The 15,689-nt window shown below is 54.8% G+C and overlaps 3 protein-coding genes across 3 annotated transcripts; 1 reads left to right on the forward strand and 2 right to left on the reverse strand.

Annotated features, from left to right (window-relative positions):
* Window positions 1-3,074: 3,074 nt before the first annotated feature.
* GMORB2_0723 (uncharacterized protein) lies at window positions 3,075-5,036 on the reverse strand (the record flags this gene model as incomplete). Its single annotated transcript, XM_035462707.1, has 3 exons — window positions 3,075-3,226; window positions 3,388-4,577; window positions 4,696-5,036. Coding segments are annotated over 3 exons (1,683 nt in total), but the record flags the coding sequence as incomplete, so codon positions are not given.
* Window positions 5,037-7,124: 2,088 nt separating this feature from the next.
* Window positions 7,125-9,367, forward strand: GMORB2_0724 (Sugar (and other) transporter; the record flags this gene model as incomplete). Its single annotated transcript, XM_035462708.1, has 2 exons — window positions 7,125-7,151; window positions 7,715-9,367. 2 exons carry the CDS (start codon window positions 7,125-7,127, stop codon window positions 9,365-9,367), a joined length of 1,680 nt encoding a protein of 559 aa, XP_035325638.1.
* A 497-nt stretch (window positions 9,368-9,864) lies between these two features.
* Window positions 9,865-11,710, reverse strand: GMORB2_0725 (MFS transporter, SP family, sugar:H+ symporter; the record flags this gene model as incomplete). The annotated part of the gene is made up of 5 exons (XM_035462709.1): window positions 9,865-10,196; window positions 10,284-10,400; window positions 10,481-11,197; window positions 11,287-11,477; window positions 11,565-11,710. Coding segments are annotated over 5 exons (1,503 nt in total), but the record flags the coding sequence as incomplete, so codon positions are not given.
* Between the last annotated feature and the right edge of the window lie 3,979 nt (window positions 11,711-15,689).

A 15,689-nucleotide genomic window follows, 5' to 3' on the forward strand; every position in this document is an offset into this window, starting at 1 on the left:
TCATACTAGCACACTACTAGACTCTGCCGGTAGTAGTATCCCGTAGTAAATGTTGGGAGAGTATACTCACTCACTCACTCCTATCACTTCGCCATCTATCCTTCTCCCTCCCTCTCCCTCCCTCTCCCTCCCTCTCTCTCCCTCTCTCTCCCTCTCTCTCTCTCTCCCTCTCTCTCTCCTATCTCACCCTTCGGAAACAGGCCTATCGGTCCTAATTTTTCTTCTTCCTTTCTTTTTGCTTCTTCTTCCCCCCCTCCCCCCTCCCTCCGTACTCTGCATCTCTAATCTGTACAGACGACGAGTAATACTACGAGTATACTGTCCCGTGTCTTGATTCAAACGACACCTCCCCCTGAGGGGAACTCCCTCCCGGGGTCCCCTGGCACCTTGATAACAACCTCTCCCTTTCCCACGTGCCCTGCCTTGTCGCCGCATTGCCATATTTCCGCTTGGACCACTTCATTGGGCAGCAATCGCAATAATTCCATGCCTTCTCACTCCCATCTTCCTTCTCAAAGCTGCTGGGCTTCATCATCCCCGCGGCGGTGGGGAATCTCACCATTCGACATCCTGTCAAACGTCGAATCAGGCGGTGACAAGACACCACTGCGAAATCACGGCCAAGGGAGAGGAGGGGAGAGCCTAAAAGCAGTCAATTGATATGGATACGAGTAATATTACCATGGTATTAAACTACCCAAGCAACCAAGCAACCAGGTTACCGCCATCAATCCTCGACACATTTCCAAAATCTCAGACAGTCAGTCAGACGGCCCCTTCAGGCTTCAGACCCAACGGCTCCTCCAACTCCGACGGATTCTCAGCCGCCATTTTGAGCCGCACCGGCACTTGAGGAGAGTTCCGTGCCCTACGAGTCATTGTAGTAGTTATATTAATACTACACACTCTTGACACTACGCACACACCTCCCTAGACATCTTGACACTTTCAGCCGCATTACAATCACAGCACAGACGTGCACCATTGGGTACGCAGAATGATATTCCCAAACAAGAAAAAAAGAAAAAAAAAACTTCCAAACAACCCTTGGCTAATCAGTCCCAGCTTACCCGTACATCTTAACACAACGGAGTATTACTACGAGCATCACACTCTGTAGTCGTAATATCTAGGATATGAGCCTCGTCGCACCCTGGACACACAGAGAGCACATCATTTTGAGTCCTGAGCACTCGTAATTGTCAATGTCTTTGTTACCACGGCCCCGCCGACGCTGATGTGACAGCCAGGCTTCCAAGCTTTGGGGGGGTTTTTTTTTTTTTACTCTTGTCTTCCTTGTAACATGGCAAGCCCCTCCTCGCCCCCGGCCGGCATGTCCAATAATATATATAATATTATTATTATGTACAACACCCCCGGCCTCGACAATTTCATATCCACGACAACCCCTCTGACAATAATAGCAATCGTAACAACAAGAATGACAACGACAACAGCAACAACAACAACAACAACGACACCAACGACAACGACAACAATGATAACAACGATACAATCCTCGAGAGCCCACCACGAACCCCTTGCTCCGTAAGGCTCGAGTTTGCGACCGGACCGGTACAGATACGATTTGTCTACATGTATCAGCAACATCCGTCGCGACTTCATCGACGACGTCATCTTGCTCACCGCGAGTAATATCTGACCAATGAATGTTGACGCCGCCGATTGAGAAAAAAGACCAGGAAAGCTCCGTAGACGTACAAGTCACGTTGAGGAGTTGACGACGGCTGCCACAGAGAGTACGAGCAGCAACTTTTTAAGTAAGTCCACCACTATCACCTGTACATGTACAGTTTACTACGAGTACGACTAACAAGTTTTCCCACGTTGACGACCGGTGCATGCTAAAACGCCGCCTACGTAAGTAATACATACGACTAATGATGCCTGTTTGCACGCACGGCATCGTCGACCGCTATTGGTAAGATGCGTGGTCCACTCGACTCTGTATTATGCCACCGTTGTTATGAGCATGTAGCAGTAAATCGTATCACTAGTCGTAGTATGTCGCAACAAGTAATCTATCATGATTATCGCTCTGCGATGCTCTCTGTCTATCGATGTAACTCTCCGTGTAGCTCATGCTGCAACCCAAGCAGCTCTGTGCTACACCTCTGTCCTACGTTGTAGGCTCCTAGTATCCGTACATTGAAAAGAATGTTGAGTCCGTCTGTCCGGACGGATCTTCGGCATCCCACCGTGCAGACCACACGACACAACAAATCTCGATAGTCATCCCTTTCAAGAAGACTGGCAGATTTTCATGTTTCACCGGGTAATTTCAAAATCAAATGTGAGAGCAAGATACACGTACGTCGTTTAACATTTGATCTTCATTTTCCTCTCTCTTTCTTTTTTCTTTTTCAGGTGTCGAATTTCTGATCAATCACTCAATCACCGACTTACTCTTGTTTCTCAACGAGAGTGCAGGTGCCCCGCACTACGTGTTCCGTACGTGGAGAGAGGGAGGGAGGTAAGTTGCGTATGTCAAACCTCCTCAATCCATTTTTTACTTCCTCTGATTTTCCCCTCCCCTCCCGGCATAGATCCACTCGTCCCCCGGCCCACTAACGGCTCGTCGTTGATTCTTGTATGGAGCATTTTCTTATATTGACGCCAATAAGAAGGGTGGAAACAAGGAGAACATCTCTCCCATGACGACGGTCTTGAAGCTGGGTATGCGGTCGGTTCTCGATGGGAGAGCGGTCTTACCCAGGATGCGTGTCAGGGATATGTGATGTGTTCAGGCTCGAAGGGGTCGGGTTGATGGATGTGTGTTCACTGCCGGTAACAAGTCATAGACGCCTTCACAGAGCAGTACGGTTGAGGTTGAAGGCATGCGCGATCGCGCGTATGCATGTACGGGTAGCAGTTTTTGATGTAATACACGTAGTAGCAGTAGCAGTAGCAGTAGCAGTAGCAGTAGCAGTAGCAGTAGCAGTAGTAGGTATTACGTATACTGCATGTACGTACGTATATACGTGCGTTGTTCGTCTTCGCAAGACTCATCAGGCTTTACTGTCGACTCTATAGTCCCCTGCTCCTACCTACTCGATATCAGCTTGGTCAAACGTCCGGACAAAGTTGTAGTAGAACTTGACCATGCCGATATGTCCATCCATGCGGACGCGCTCGTCGACGGTGTGGATGTTGAGAGCGGTGCCCTGCCGGGCCGGGGTCCAGCGGTAGATGTTGGGTGAGAGGTCTGGAGGTTGTCCGGATCGGGTGTCAGCAGCTGTCCCGGCTTGACCGGGGATGCAACGGACGAGCGGAGAGGAACGAGGCAAGAGGAGACAGGGCAGGGGAGGGACAGGGTCCGGAGGCCAGAGTACGGCAGAGAGGTTGCGGGCAGCTGGGGAAACATACCAAGGTAGTGGCGAGTATCGGTGTTGCCGGTCATGATGATGCCGACGGGGACGACGGGCGCACCCGACTCGGTAGCGTACGAGTGCTGGATCGCGCCGGAGAACAGATCCCAGACGGGGCCGGACGTGGGCGAGATGGGCGTGACGGCCGTCTTCTCCCTGGCGCGGAGGACGAGCGTGCCGTTGTAGTCGACGTCGTACCGGGGCAGCGCGTCCCCGCCACGGTACTCGTCGTAGTCGGCGTCGCCCTCGTAGGCGCGCAGGCGCAGGCCGTACCTGTCCACGACGGGGGCGATGACGTCGACCACGTTGCGCATGACGCGCGGGATGCTGTCCTGGGGGGCGACGCGGTAGTTCACGCCGAGCGAGACGGCCTCGGGCATGGCGTTGATCTTCTGGCCGCCGCGGATGGTGTCGACGGCCTGGGACGTCTGCACCATGTACTGGGGGACGCGGCCGGAGGCGGCCAGGCGGCGGGCCAGGCCGTCCAGGTCGCGCTCCCGCACGAGCCGGGTGAGCTCGGCGTCGGCGCCGGGCGAGTGCCTGGCCTGGCACTGCAGCTGGCGGTGCACCGGGCTGTCGTCCAGCACGGCGGGCGACCACGGGTTGGCCTCGAGCGCGGTGATGATCTCGGCGGCGATGCCGATGCCCGTGTGCGGGAAGGGGAAGGAAGAGTGGCCGCCCGCCACGCTCAGGTCGAACCACACGTCCACGTGTCCCTTCTCCATGACGGCCGGGACGGCGTACAGGGTCCCGCTGTCGTCGCCGTCCACGGGTCCCAGACCGGTGCCGCCCTCGTCCAGGATGACGGCCACCGAGTCGGTCCCGTACGCGGACTGCAGGTGCCGCGAGATCGAGGCCGCGCCCCGCAGGCCGGAGCACTCCTCGTCGAAGCCGAAGGCGAGGATCAGCGTGCGCCGCGGGGTCCACCCCGTCTCCGGCGACAGGAGCGCCTCCACGGCCGACAGGAGCGCCGTCAGGCTGTTCTTGTCGTCCGACGCGCCGCGGCCCCAGATCCACTCCCCGTCGTACACGGCCGCGAAGGGCGGGTGCGTCCACGTCGAGGCGTCGGCCACGGGCACCACGTCCTGGTGCGCCGCCAGCAGCGTGGGCTTCAGGGACACGTCGGTCCCGAGGATGGTATACACCAGGCCCAGCGTGTTGACCTTTTCCAGTGATGCCCTCTTGTGCCTTTTTTTTTTTTTTTTTTGTAACTCTGTCAGTCTCTTCTCTTACCCCCCGGCAACTCCCCTCTCTCTCATCTCTCATCGCATGTTTCACCCGATTGCGTGTATTGTATGTGACCTACAAGTTGGGATACAACTTCTCCAGCACAGCATGGAGATCAAAGAACGGCGCCCACCGGTCATCCTCCCCGGGAGGACCGAGGTCGTCGTACGAGACGGTGGGGACGCGCACGACGGCCTGGTGACGCTCGACCTGCCTCTCTAGGGCCTCGCGTGAGGAGAAGAGGGACTCTGCTGACGGCAGGCCGTCGGACGAAGGGTCGATGACGGGGGGGAGGCTGCACGAGAAGCCCGACGCGGTCAACGGTCGTTGCTGGGAACCCGGGACGGCCACGGCGCCGGCGCCGGAGGCGGCGGTGGCGGCGGCCAAGGCTGCGGCAACCTTGATAACGGCTGGCTTCATCTTGAGGGGGGGAGTGGATGTAACTGATGCAGATTGCCGGAGAAGAAGAAGAGGTCAAGGCTAAAGAACTAGAGACGAAATAGAACGACGCCACTCTCCTGATTTTTAAAAAGGAATTCGATACAGATGAGGGAATTGGAGAGGGGTGAGAGAGGGGAGAGGGGAGAGAGGAGAGAGGGGATCAACAGATACGGACGCACGCACGATTGCAAGGGTTTTGATAGATAGCGATGACGCGATAGTGCCCCTCTCGGTCGTCTACGTAGCAGCCGAGCTTGGGCGTCACGGCAGATGCGCATTCGTCGATGAGGGCATTCACGGCCATCACTCTGCTATCGGCATCGGCGGTGCGAATGACTCTCGCCTATCCTCCATCCCACTTCCTATCCCATTCTCTATCCCACACACAGAGAATGGGAGCTGAAGATGAGATGAATCGAAGTAGGGAGAAGCCAGAAGAGAGGGAGCATGGCAAACCCAGGCTCCCGACAGATAATAGTCGGTCGCCAATAATAGTAACCGGTTCCTGTCTCCACCGTCAATCACACCGCACACACACAAGACATTTGGTCGATTGGTGGACGTCGTATCGAAACTCGTATGCATGAACCCGGAAGGAATACGAGTGCGGCCGTTCAGGTTCATCAACGCGATGAACCGACAGCTCCTCTACGTACGAGGGACGAGCATTATGAATGCATAAAAAAGTGAGAAGAGGACAGTTTCAGAACCATCAACCTCCGCCCCCCCGACAGGCAACAACCGAGTATCATGATAGTATACCGAGGGAAAAAAAAAGAAAAGAAAAGAAAAAAAAGTAGGAAGCTAGGGAGCCGATGTACCGGTACAGCCTAAAGAGGGAGAAGAAAGAAGGAAGAAGAAAGAGTTGGAAAGGAGAGAGAGTCGGTTTAGGCAAGCTTGTCCCACCCGTAGTCTCTCTCTCGTGTTACCAAACATGGTCTACGCATGTTCCGACCCATCTCTTGCTGAAATGATCCGCATCCTCGGCCGCGCGCGACATGGGGCAAAAAAAAAAAAGAGGAGAAAAAGAGGAGGAAGAGAAGAAGGATGTTGTTGTGTACACCTATATGGTGGCATGTCACCAGGTCAGATTGACGACACCATCTTCTTTTCTAGATCGAAAAAGGAAAGTATTATTAACCATCGATCCTTTCCCGTTTGAACCGCGGCTTGGACGCAGAGATATCCTTTTGAAAGGGGGAGGGGGGGTGTGTTCGTCAAGTTCATCAGACCACAATATGAGATACTCAGAGAGAGAGAGAGAGTGTGTGTGTGTGTGTGTATTCTGTATTATATTGTGTATTATGTGGCAGAGAATCAGAATCAGAACCCTAGCTAGGTTGATGAATGAATCAATGATTGTCTACTTGTCTATCCGCAATGCGCATCCGAGATTTCCTCGTAATACAATATCAGCAATGGATGAATTGTACAGGAACAGAGGAAGCATAATGGTAACATCACACACACCAACACACACACACACACACACACACACACACACACACACACACACACACGCATGCACGCACGCACGCAAGAGCCTCCAACCAAAAAAAAAAAAAAAAAAAAAAAAAAAAAAGTCAGACCATCCAAGAAAAGAGCGAAAGGGCGAAAGGGCGAAAGAGGGAGGAGGGCTGAGAGTGGGAGGAGGTGGGAAGCGCCAGATACATAATAAACAGAAACCCTCTGGTCCCCCTTCCCCTTCATCCGATGCCGAGTCCGGTACCGAACATACCATACCGTCCCACGTTATCCCCGATGGGAAGAACGGGAAATGATTCAATACTAAGGAACACTATTGGACAAGGGTGGGATCCTCTTGACCCGCAAGAGGTATTATTATTACAGCTCTGGAGTCTCTCCGGCACCTTCAATCGCTTTTGCCGATGTGCACATCCGATGTGGTCTCTTTTTTTCCTGATGGGACTTGTCGGAGCTTTGACCTTCTTGTTTTCCCCGCCCTCCCGCAGCAACAGCAAAATCATTTTAATTAAATAAAAATAAAAATAAAAGAGGACAGGAGCCAAGGGCCAAGAGACAACACAGCTCAGAAACTTCAGGTCCATGACCAACGAGGACGCAATCCTACTCGTCCATGGCACCACAGACTGGTCCTCCTCCTCCCTCCTCCTCCCTCCTCGTCCTCCTTCATTCGAGCCTTCTCGCTGTATAGCCGGTGGACACCGTCTTGGCTTACCCGCCCCGAACGCTTACCAATGACCCCTTGTCTCTGACCAACACACCTTCACACACACCCACGCGCGTACGTACGTAAGTTGTATGATATATTACTCTGTATATTAACCACTCCTATCTCCCTTCTTCCTGAACAGCAGAGCCTCGATCGGCTGTGGAAAATACAACCCATCATCTGGGGTGAGCTGCCGTCTTCGGACTCTTGACATCATCATCAAGACGACGCATACACATACTTACACTTACGCACACATAAAGACTGCTCCTCTTCTCTTCCCCAACTTCCCCTGCTGCTGCTACCTGACAGAGGGTAAGAGAAGGAGAGCAAGAGAGAAAGGAAAGGGGGGACGAGAGAAGAAGCAGAGAAGAAGGAAGGAGAAAGGAAGAAGAAGAAGAAGAAGAAGAAAAGGGGGGACGAGAAGATGTCAGCATTAGCCCGTATCCTCTCCCGACCTCAGAACAGACCATACCGGACGCGCGACCTCAAGCAGGATGACGCACCCCACACCGACGCCGACGGCTTCGTGGCCTTCCACGAGTCCGACGTCGAGAACCCCCAGAACTGGACGTCGGCGCGGCGCTGGCAGATAACGGTGTGCTCGGTCATGCTGGTGATGAACGCGACCTTTGCCTCGTCGGCGCCCTCGGGGGCCCTGGGGTCGATATCGTCCCACTTCGGCGTGTCGACCGTCGTGGCCGGCCTGACCCTGACCCTCTTCCTGCTCGGCTACGTGGCCGGCCCGCTGGCGTTCGCGCCGCTGTCCGAGTTCTACGGCCGGCGCTACATCTTCTACATCACCTTCCTCTGCTACCTCGCCTTCACCTTCCTGTGCGCCTTCGCCCCCAACTTTGGCAGCCTGCTGGTCGGCCGCTTCCTGGCCGGCACCTTCGTCTCCGCGCCCATGAGCAACGTCCCCGGCGTCCTGGCCGACATCTGGAACCCGCTCGAGAGGGGGGACGCCATGGCCGGCTTCTCCATGCTCGTCTACATCGGGCCCGCCCTCGGCCCCGTCGTCGCCGGCTTCCTCGAGCTCACCCGCCCGGACGGGTGGCGCTGGATCTTCTACGTCATCCTCATGCTCGGCGGCGCCACCGCCCTCCTCATGTTCACCATCCCCGAGACCCACGCGCCCACCATCCTGACCGCCAAGGCCCGGCGGATCCGCGCCCAGGGGGTCCACCGCGCCGTCCGCTCCCGCGCCGAGGGCGGCTCCCAGACCCTCCGCCAGGCCTACCTCGTCGCCCTCACCCGGCCCTGGGTCATCCTCTTCGACCCCATCAGCTTCCTCTGCGCCGTCTACATGTCCGTCGTCTACACCCTGCTCTACATGCTCTTCAGCATCTACCCCATCGTCTTCCAGGAGCGCCGCGGCTGGAACTCGGGCGTCGGCGAGCTCCCCCTGTGCGGCACCATCGTCGGCGCCGTCCTCGGCGGCGCCATCGTCGTCCTCGACACCCGCCGCCGCCTCGCCGCCATCCGCAGGGGCGAGGCCTCCGTCGACGACATGGAGCCCGAGGACCGCCTCCCCCTCGCCATGGCCGGCGGCATCCTCTTCCCCATCTCCATGTTCTGGTTCGCCTGGTCGGCAGAGTACAACTCCGTCCACTGGATCGTCCCCTCCATCGCCGGCGCCTTCCTCGCCACCACCCTCCTCCTCATCTTCACCGCCTACCAGAACTACCTCGTCGACACCTACCGGATGTACTCGGCCTCCGCCATCGCCGCCAACACCATCACCCGCTCCGCCTGCGGCGCCGCCGCCCCGCTCTTCACCCACCAGATGTTCTCCGCCCTCGGCGTCGGCGGCGGCGGCAGCCTGATCGCCGGCGTCGCCACCGTCTTGGCCGTCATCCCCTTCCTGTTCTACAGGTACGGCAAGGCCATCCGCATGCGCAGCCCCTTCGCCCCCACCATGCCTGCGCCCCCACACAACCCCGACGGCACCCTCATCCATGACACCGAGAAGGTCCGTGGTCAGGACGAGGAGGCCGCTGTCGCTTCCGCAGATGCCACTGTGCCTCGTCCCGCCTATGCCCACCTCGTCGAGGAGGGCGGTCCGGTCATTTCCTCGTCCAGTTCCTCTGCGCCGTCTTCCATTCATCGGCAGTAGGTCGTGTTGTTTACCGTGCATGTAATTGAAGTCGTTTTCTTGCATTATGTCTCGCTTCGCTCGCATGTATCATTCGTGCTCTCTACTCTGTACCTATATACCTTATCGAGATGTATATACGACAATGACAATACTACTCGTAATGTGATTACGCCTCCCGTGGCCCTGCCGAGGGTTCTTCTCGCTACGTTCGCACGCTAGAGGAAAGAAGAGGAACAGGTAAATCATGGATGGCAGTAGTAAAGAAGACAAAAAGTTGGAGATGGTTCCATATGATTGTCGTATCTTGGGTAATATCTTGGGTAATCGTATCCAGCGGCCATGCACCACATGAAGAGGTGGTATCTAATAAATTTCAAGTATAAACTCATGGGGTAGTAAGAAGAGGAGAACTCTGAAAGGAAAAATGTCCAGGGACGAGGAAAAGAAGAGAGGAAGAAGAAAAGAAAAAAAGGCTCCAGCATGCTCGTATATATATTCCCACAGCCAGCAGCACCTTATACATGCTCCTTCTGTAGAGCAGACCCGTCGCTGCCGGGTTTCTCGCTGGCCATGTCCCTTGCGATGGCGCCGTCGTTGAGGCTGCGGAAGTGGCTCTCGTCGCGCTCTGTGCGGGTGATGTAGCCCGGGGGAACCCACTTGTGGCTGGTCCAGGGCTTGAGCTCGGCCTGTCCGTACATGATGTCGACGTTCTCCAGGGATAGGGTACGCGACTCGAAGAGGAAGAAGAAGATCAACACCGAGCCGATCAGGTTGGCCCCGGCAAATGCGTAGCCATAGGCGTACGAGATGCCATCGGTGGCCAGAGGGGTGAGGAAACCGACCATGACTGTTTTTTTTTTCCCCTCTTGTCAGTAACGAGGAAAAGAAAAGAAAGGGGTGGGAGAGAAGGAAGGGAGGAAGAAAAATAACGTACAGTTTCCGAGCCAGTTGCATGCCGTAGCCAGAGAGGCTTGCTTGGCACGAGTGCGGAGAGGAAACGACTCGCCAATGACGACCCAAGCCATGGGGCCCCAGGTTACAGCGAAGGAGGCTAGGGTTTGGTAGTTAGTTTTCATGTTTTCTTTCTTCTCCTTTTTTTTTTTTGTAATCTCGGGGAGGGGTAAGACATACCGATAAACATGCAGGCAGATACAATCATGACGATACCAGATGCCTTGTTGTCAGCCGGGTCGAGACCGGTGCCGATCGAGGCAAAGACGATGAGCCAGAAACCCTGCCAGATACCGCCGATGATAAGGGGGTTGCGGCGACCGAACTTCTCGACGGCGTAGAGACCGTAGAAGGTTGTGACGACGTTGACGGCGCCGAGGATGAGCTGGACGAGGATGCTGTCCGAGATTCCGGCGCTCTGGAAGATGGTGGCACCGTAGTAGAAGAAGTAGTTGATGCCGGTCCACTGCTGGATGAAATGGATGCCCATGCCCAGGAGGGTGCGGTAGATGACCTTGGGGGTGGACTGGGAGGGCATGAAGCACTCGATCCACGAGCCGGTGCCAACCTCGCGCTCCTGCTCGAGGAGCTCGCGCATCTCGTTGAGATCGTCCTCGACGAGCGGGTTATGGAGGTCATCCTTGAGACCGCGGAGGCGGCCGAGCGAGAGGCGGGCCTCGTCCCAGCGGCCCCTGGAAGCCAGCCACCTGGAGGATTCGGGGACGGCGAGGATGCCCAGGCCCAGGGGCAGGGAGAAGGCGATGCCCAGGCCGATGACGATGCGCCACGACGCGTCCGAGCCCTGGATCTCGCGGACACCGTAGTTTACGATATTGGAGATGAGGATACCAAAGGTGATCATGAGCTGGTAGCTGGCGACGACGGCACCGCGGATTTCTGTTTGTTTTCATTCTTCTGTCAGACACCTGCCCCCTTCCCCATGTTTCGTCGTGACACGTATAGTGATCGGATGGGATCATGCGTACCTCGGGGCGACGACTCGCTCTGGAACATGGGAACACCGACAGACAGGGAACCGACACCGAGACCGGCGAAGAAGCGGCCCATCATCATGTGGACCCAGCTGCGCATAGCGGTGATCTGGACAACGTTTCCGAGGATGAAGATGACGACACCAAAGGAGAGGGATCTCCTCCTACCCCACCAGTCGGCGGTGCTATTTGGAAAGGAGAGGTCAGCTTTGGTCTTCCAGGCTACTCTACACAGAGGAGGAGGAGGAGGAGGAGGAGCGTAGGAGACGTACTAAGCGCCAGACAGCGAACCGATAAGGCAGCCGATGCTCATGAGAGAGACGAGGAGCGACTGGATGATCGAGGACCAGTGCTTGTCTCCCTCTGGACCCTGGGCGAAGCGGTCCATGAAGTCGGTAAACAGGAGGATGGCCGAGATCTGACCAGTGTCGTAACCGAAGAGGAAACCGCCGATGGAAGTGATGGCACCAACGAGGAGGGCCTCGGCGCCACAGTCGGCGCCGTTGATCTTGACGGACACGCGACCCAGCATGATGGGCGATGTCGCGTGTATGTGCGTGTGTGTGTATGTGTGCGTATGCGTATGTATATGCGTCTGGTCTCTCTCTCTCTCTATATATATATATATATATATGTGTGTGTGTGTGTATGTGACAAGGAAAGGAGTTGTGGTGTGTGTGGGATAGAGTTACAAAGTCAAGTAGGGAGGGGAAGAGGGGAGTTTAAGAGGGAGAGAGAGAGAGGAGAGAGGAGAGAGACGGGGAGGGAATGAGTGGAGAGAAAGGGACAAGGAACACAGACACGCAGACAATCGCACGGGTTCGGCACGATATGTGGGAAGCAAAAGGCCTCCGAGCCCAATGGAGAAGGCGAGAAATAAAGAAAGAAGAGAGAGAGAGAGAGAGAGAGAGAAAAGAGCCGAGCGGAGAGTAGGAGGATCGGTGGAGACTGGTGTGTGCGTATGTGTGTGATGGATCATAGGGGGGGGGGGGTGACGGACGACTCCGCAAGTAAAAGGACGAGGGTGAAGATGGAGAGAGGGGGACCCAATAGGATAGGATGTGGGCCACGAATGCAGGTTGGGGAATGGGGAATAGACAGAGAGCAGAAGGGGACTCGACTGGGGTTGATGCAATGACGGGGCAATGGGCCTAGGTTCGAACTCTGGATCGCAGATGGCGTATTATCTATTTGCTTTGTGGGTTGGTCGATTGTTGGATCACAGCCCCGTTGCCCTCTCTGCATCCTCGACGCTCGAGTAGTATAGATGCTGTTACTGACTAGTATCAGTATACTAGCTGTAGTACTGCTACTCCTCTACCAACTACTCTACTGACTATATTACTGCTGCTACCATATACGTAACTAGTATAGAGCAGGTCACACTGTTATTCTACCAGTACGATGACGGTTGTATCCATCAATCGTGGCGCAATGATATGCAAGGCCCGACTATCAAAAACGTGTGCAGTCGTGCATCTGCCGTTTTCGTTCGTTGTGTGTGTGTGTGTGTGTGTGCATTGTCAGGAGAGACAATGAGGGACGCATGCGAACAAGATCGTTCCTCGTAGCATTACTAACAATATGTTTTCCACAATGTCGGCCACTGGTAGTTTACTCTTACTTCTCACCTCGGTTCACAGCCAGAAGCAAATTAGATTGTCGACGTCCAAGACATGCAGGAGTGAGAGCATGGTTGACACCATGTGTAGGTCGTAGGTCCGATGAGATGTAGTTTCGACAACACCCGACCCCCAAGCCACACAAAATACGGGGAGTGCCCGTGTCTCCGCAAAGAACGGGAGACCCATGGGGCAGCTGACTGCGCAAGATGGGGGGACAAGGGGGAGCGTGTGGTCGCTCCGTACGGAGTAGATTCGCTCTCTTCCCCGATTCCCCAAGGTCCCCACGAGACTTGGGGGGGGAGATGAGTTGAACCGCAACAGGTAGCACCACGGTGAGGCCGGCCGTGTGAGGAATCGAGTGGTCGAGTGGGGAAAAGGCCCGGTGTCTTGGTGGATCGTGCGAGACTCTATCTGTACCTGTACAGGTGAATATCCACCGATTGGCCGAGTAGGGTCCGAAACGGTCTGATTCGTACCTGGTAAAGCGCTAGTCGTGGATTGAGAAGAGACAAAGGGTGGAGGATGGGTCGTGTTACTCGCAGAGTGCCCACGGCATTTGGATGCCAAGCCGTGTCCAAGAAACAACCCAGTCTGTAGTGGTACGAGTACGTCACTTTTCCTGTTCCAGTTCATTCTGTCTTCCTGGCTGTTTCCTCTCTTCTCTTTCTCGTACTTGTCACCATTGACGAGGCAGATGCTGGCGATGGTGAGCGATGAACAGATGTGTGGAGAGATGAAGAGATGATGGAAGTGTGCGAAGAAGAACGAAGAGGGACACAGGAAAAAGAAAGGGAAAGGAAGGAGAAAAAAAAAAAGTGACGTCAACTGAGACGATCAAAAGGCTCGGCAAGTGCACGATGTTCAGGGGCGCAGCTTCCATTGGCTTACTTGACCTTGGCTTTTGGCTGCTTACTGAGGCTCAACCACGCTACGGCTGTACGGATTATGAGCCTATTTCATCTGCCGCGGGACTCACATGACCTTTATTGCCTTGGCATCTACATGTACACTGCGTAGCAGCAGAGCCTCATGACATGACAGACCGTTACGCCTTGTTCAATTCACCTACAATTTTCATTTCTTTCCTTTTCCGTTTTCGATGTTTTCCGAAAACAATATGATGTTCAATCTCCTTGTTTTTTTCCGTCCTTCTCTCTCTCTAATTTTCCTTCTTTTGTGTGTCTCTCACCAGCACACACAACTCCCTCTCTCGTTGTTCTCTTGTCAAGCCCTACCAAATTTGCTCTCAGTGCACCGAGTGGGGTGTCTCGCCTTGCTTCTAGGCCGGGCAGCGCCATTCAGTGGGTGGCATCTACGCTTCACGCGCGTATCGTCACGGTTCTCGCTTCCAACCCAAAATCTTCATCATTGCCACAGGTACATGCACTCTGACGTGTTCTAGAAAAAAAAAAGATACGTCAAAGAGTACATGTATACGGAGTGTGTGTGCGTGCGTGTGTGTGCATCGGAGCAATGGAGTAATACTGCATCTAACCCCCCCGTTTCACGCACCGCGTCTTGAGGACCCCGTCCATCGGTCGTTTACTCGGTTCGACTGTGGTCCCGATCAGCGCAAAAGACCCTCACTCCCACGTCATTCTCCATTCTCCAGTTCTGCCCTTTCTCCAGTCTTTCCCCCCCGCCCCCTCCCTCCTTCTCCAGTTGACTGAGTAATACTCTGGAGAGAGAGAGAGAGAGAGTGTGTGTGTGTGTGTGACGGAAGGAAGATTCGGGGGAACAGAGTACAGAGTAGAGTATTATTACGATTTACTCGTACTCGTAATGTCTCTGTAATCAGTCCCTCTGACTGGTACCACACTTCATGATACCCCCCCCTCGCCCCCCGCCCCCCCATACATGTACTCGTAAATATGTCTCACCTTGTTCTCCATCTTATTCGGGCCATCTCTTCGGCCGTACTTGATCGTTTTTTTCTTTATTTGCCTTCCCCATGGGCTGCGCGGCTTTATTCCCCGTCACTTTTCACTCACTCCGGTTTTCTCCCCTCCCCGTCCTACCCAAGATGAGGAGAAGAAAATGCGGGTGAAGTCGTGGGGAAGTACGTGAGCGCGGCGTGGGACGCGGCGTCGCGGCCATGACGCGTGTCCCGGGTACGTACTTTTCCCGTGAGCAGCGCACTCGGTCGTATTCGTAGAGACGCTGAAGACATGCTGCGAACGTACGGATACGAGATGGAGACATGGTGTAATATGGAGTATGAGGATATAGGCTCTGGAGAAGGAACTGTAAGTCTCTACGGCATACCCCACGGGTCACGGAGTACCGTATTTTATTACTCGTAACTCGTGTGGGGAGTAGAGCATCCATGACACGCCATCGTGCACGGTAATCTGCACAGTTCCAACTACTTACCGTAGATAGTACCCGTATATTGTATCCCCGTATCACGTGATTGCATGGATATAAGCTTAGCTACGAGCATAAATGAATCGGAGGACTATCAAATAAAGGTTACCCTTTCAACTTTTTCGGTCTCGATGTTTCTAGGATGACGGTCGTACGTCTTCTCATGTACGGCGAGTATGTAGCCGTCGTCTGTCTCCAAAACAAGATGCTGCAGAATGGCGCACTGAGAGTGTGATGAGATATATAGAGAATCCGAGGAATCACCCAAGTGCCGGGTATCCATCTCTACAGGATTGGAGAGACGTAAATGCCGAGCAGACAGACAAAACAGACAAGTACGTGCACTGCGCCACCCAAATTGCATGGCTGAGCAGACAACCCCCCCCTCCCCCCTTACCCCCCCGG

This window comes from Geosmithia morbida, assembly GCF_012550715.1.
Source record: "Geosmithia morbida isolate 1262 chromosome Unknown scaffold_0, whole genome shotgun sequence".
Taxonomy (NCBI): Eukaryota; Fungi; Ascomycota; class Sordariomycetes; order Hypocreales; family Bionectriaceae; genus Geosmithia; species Geosmithia morbida.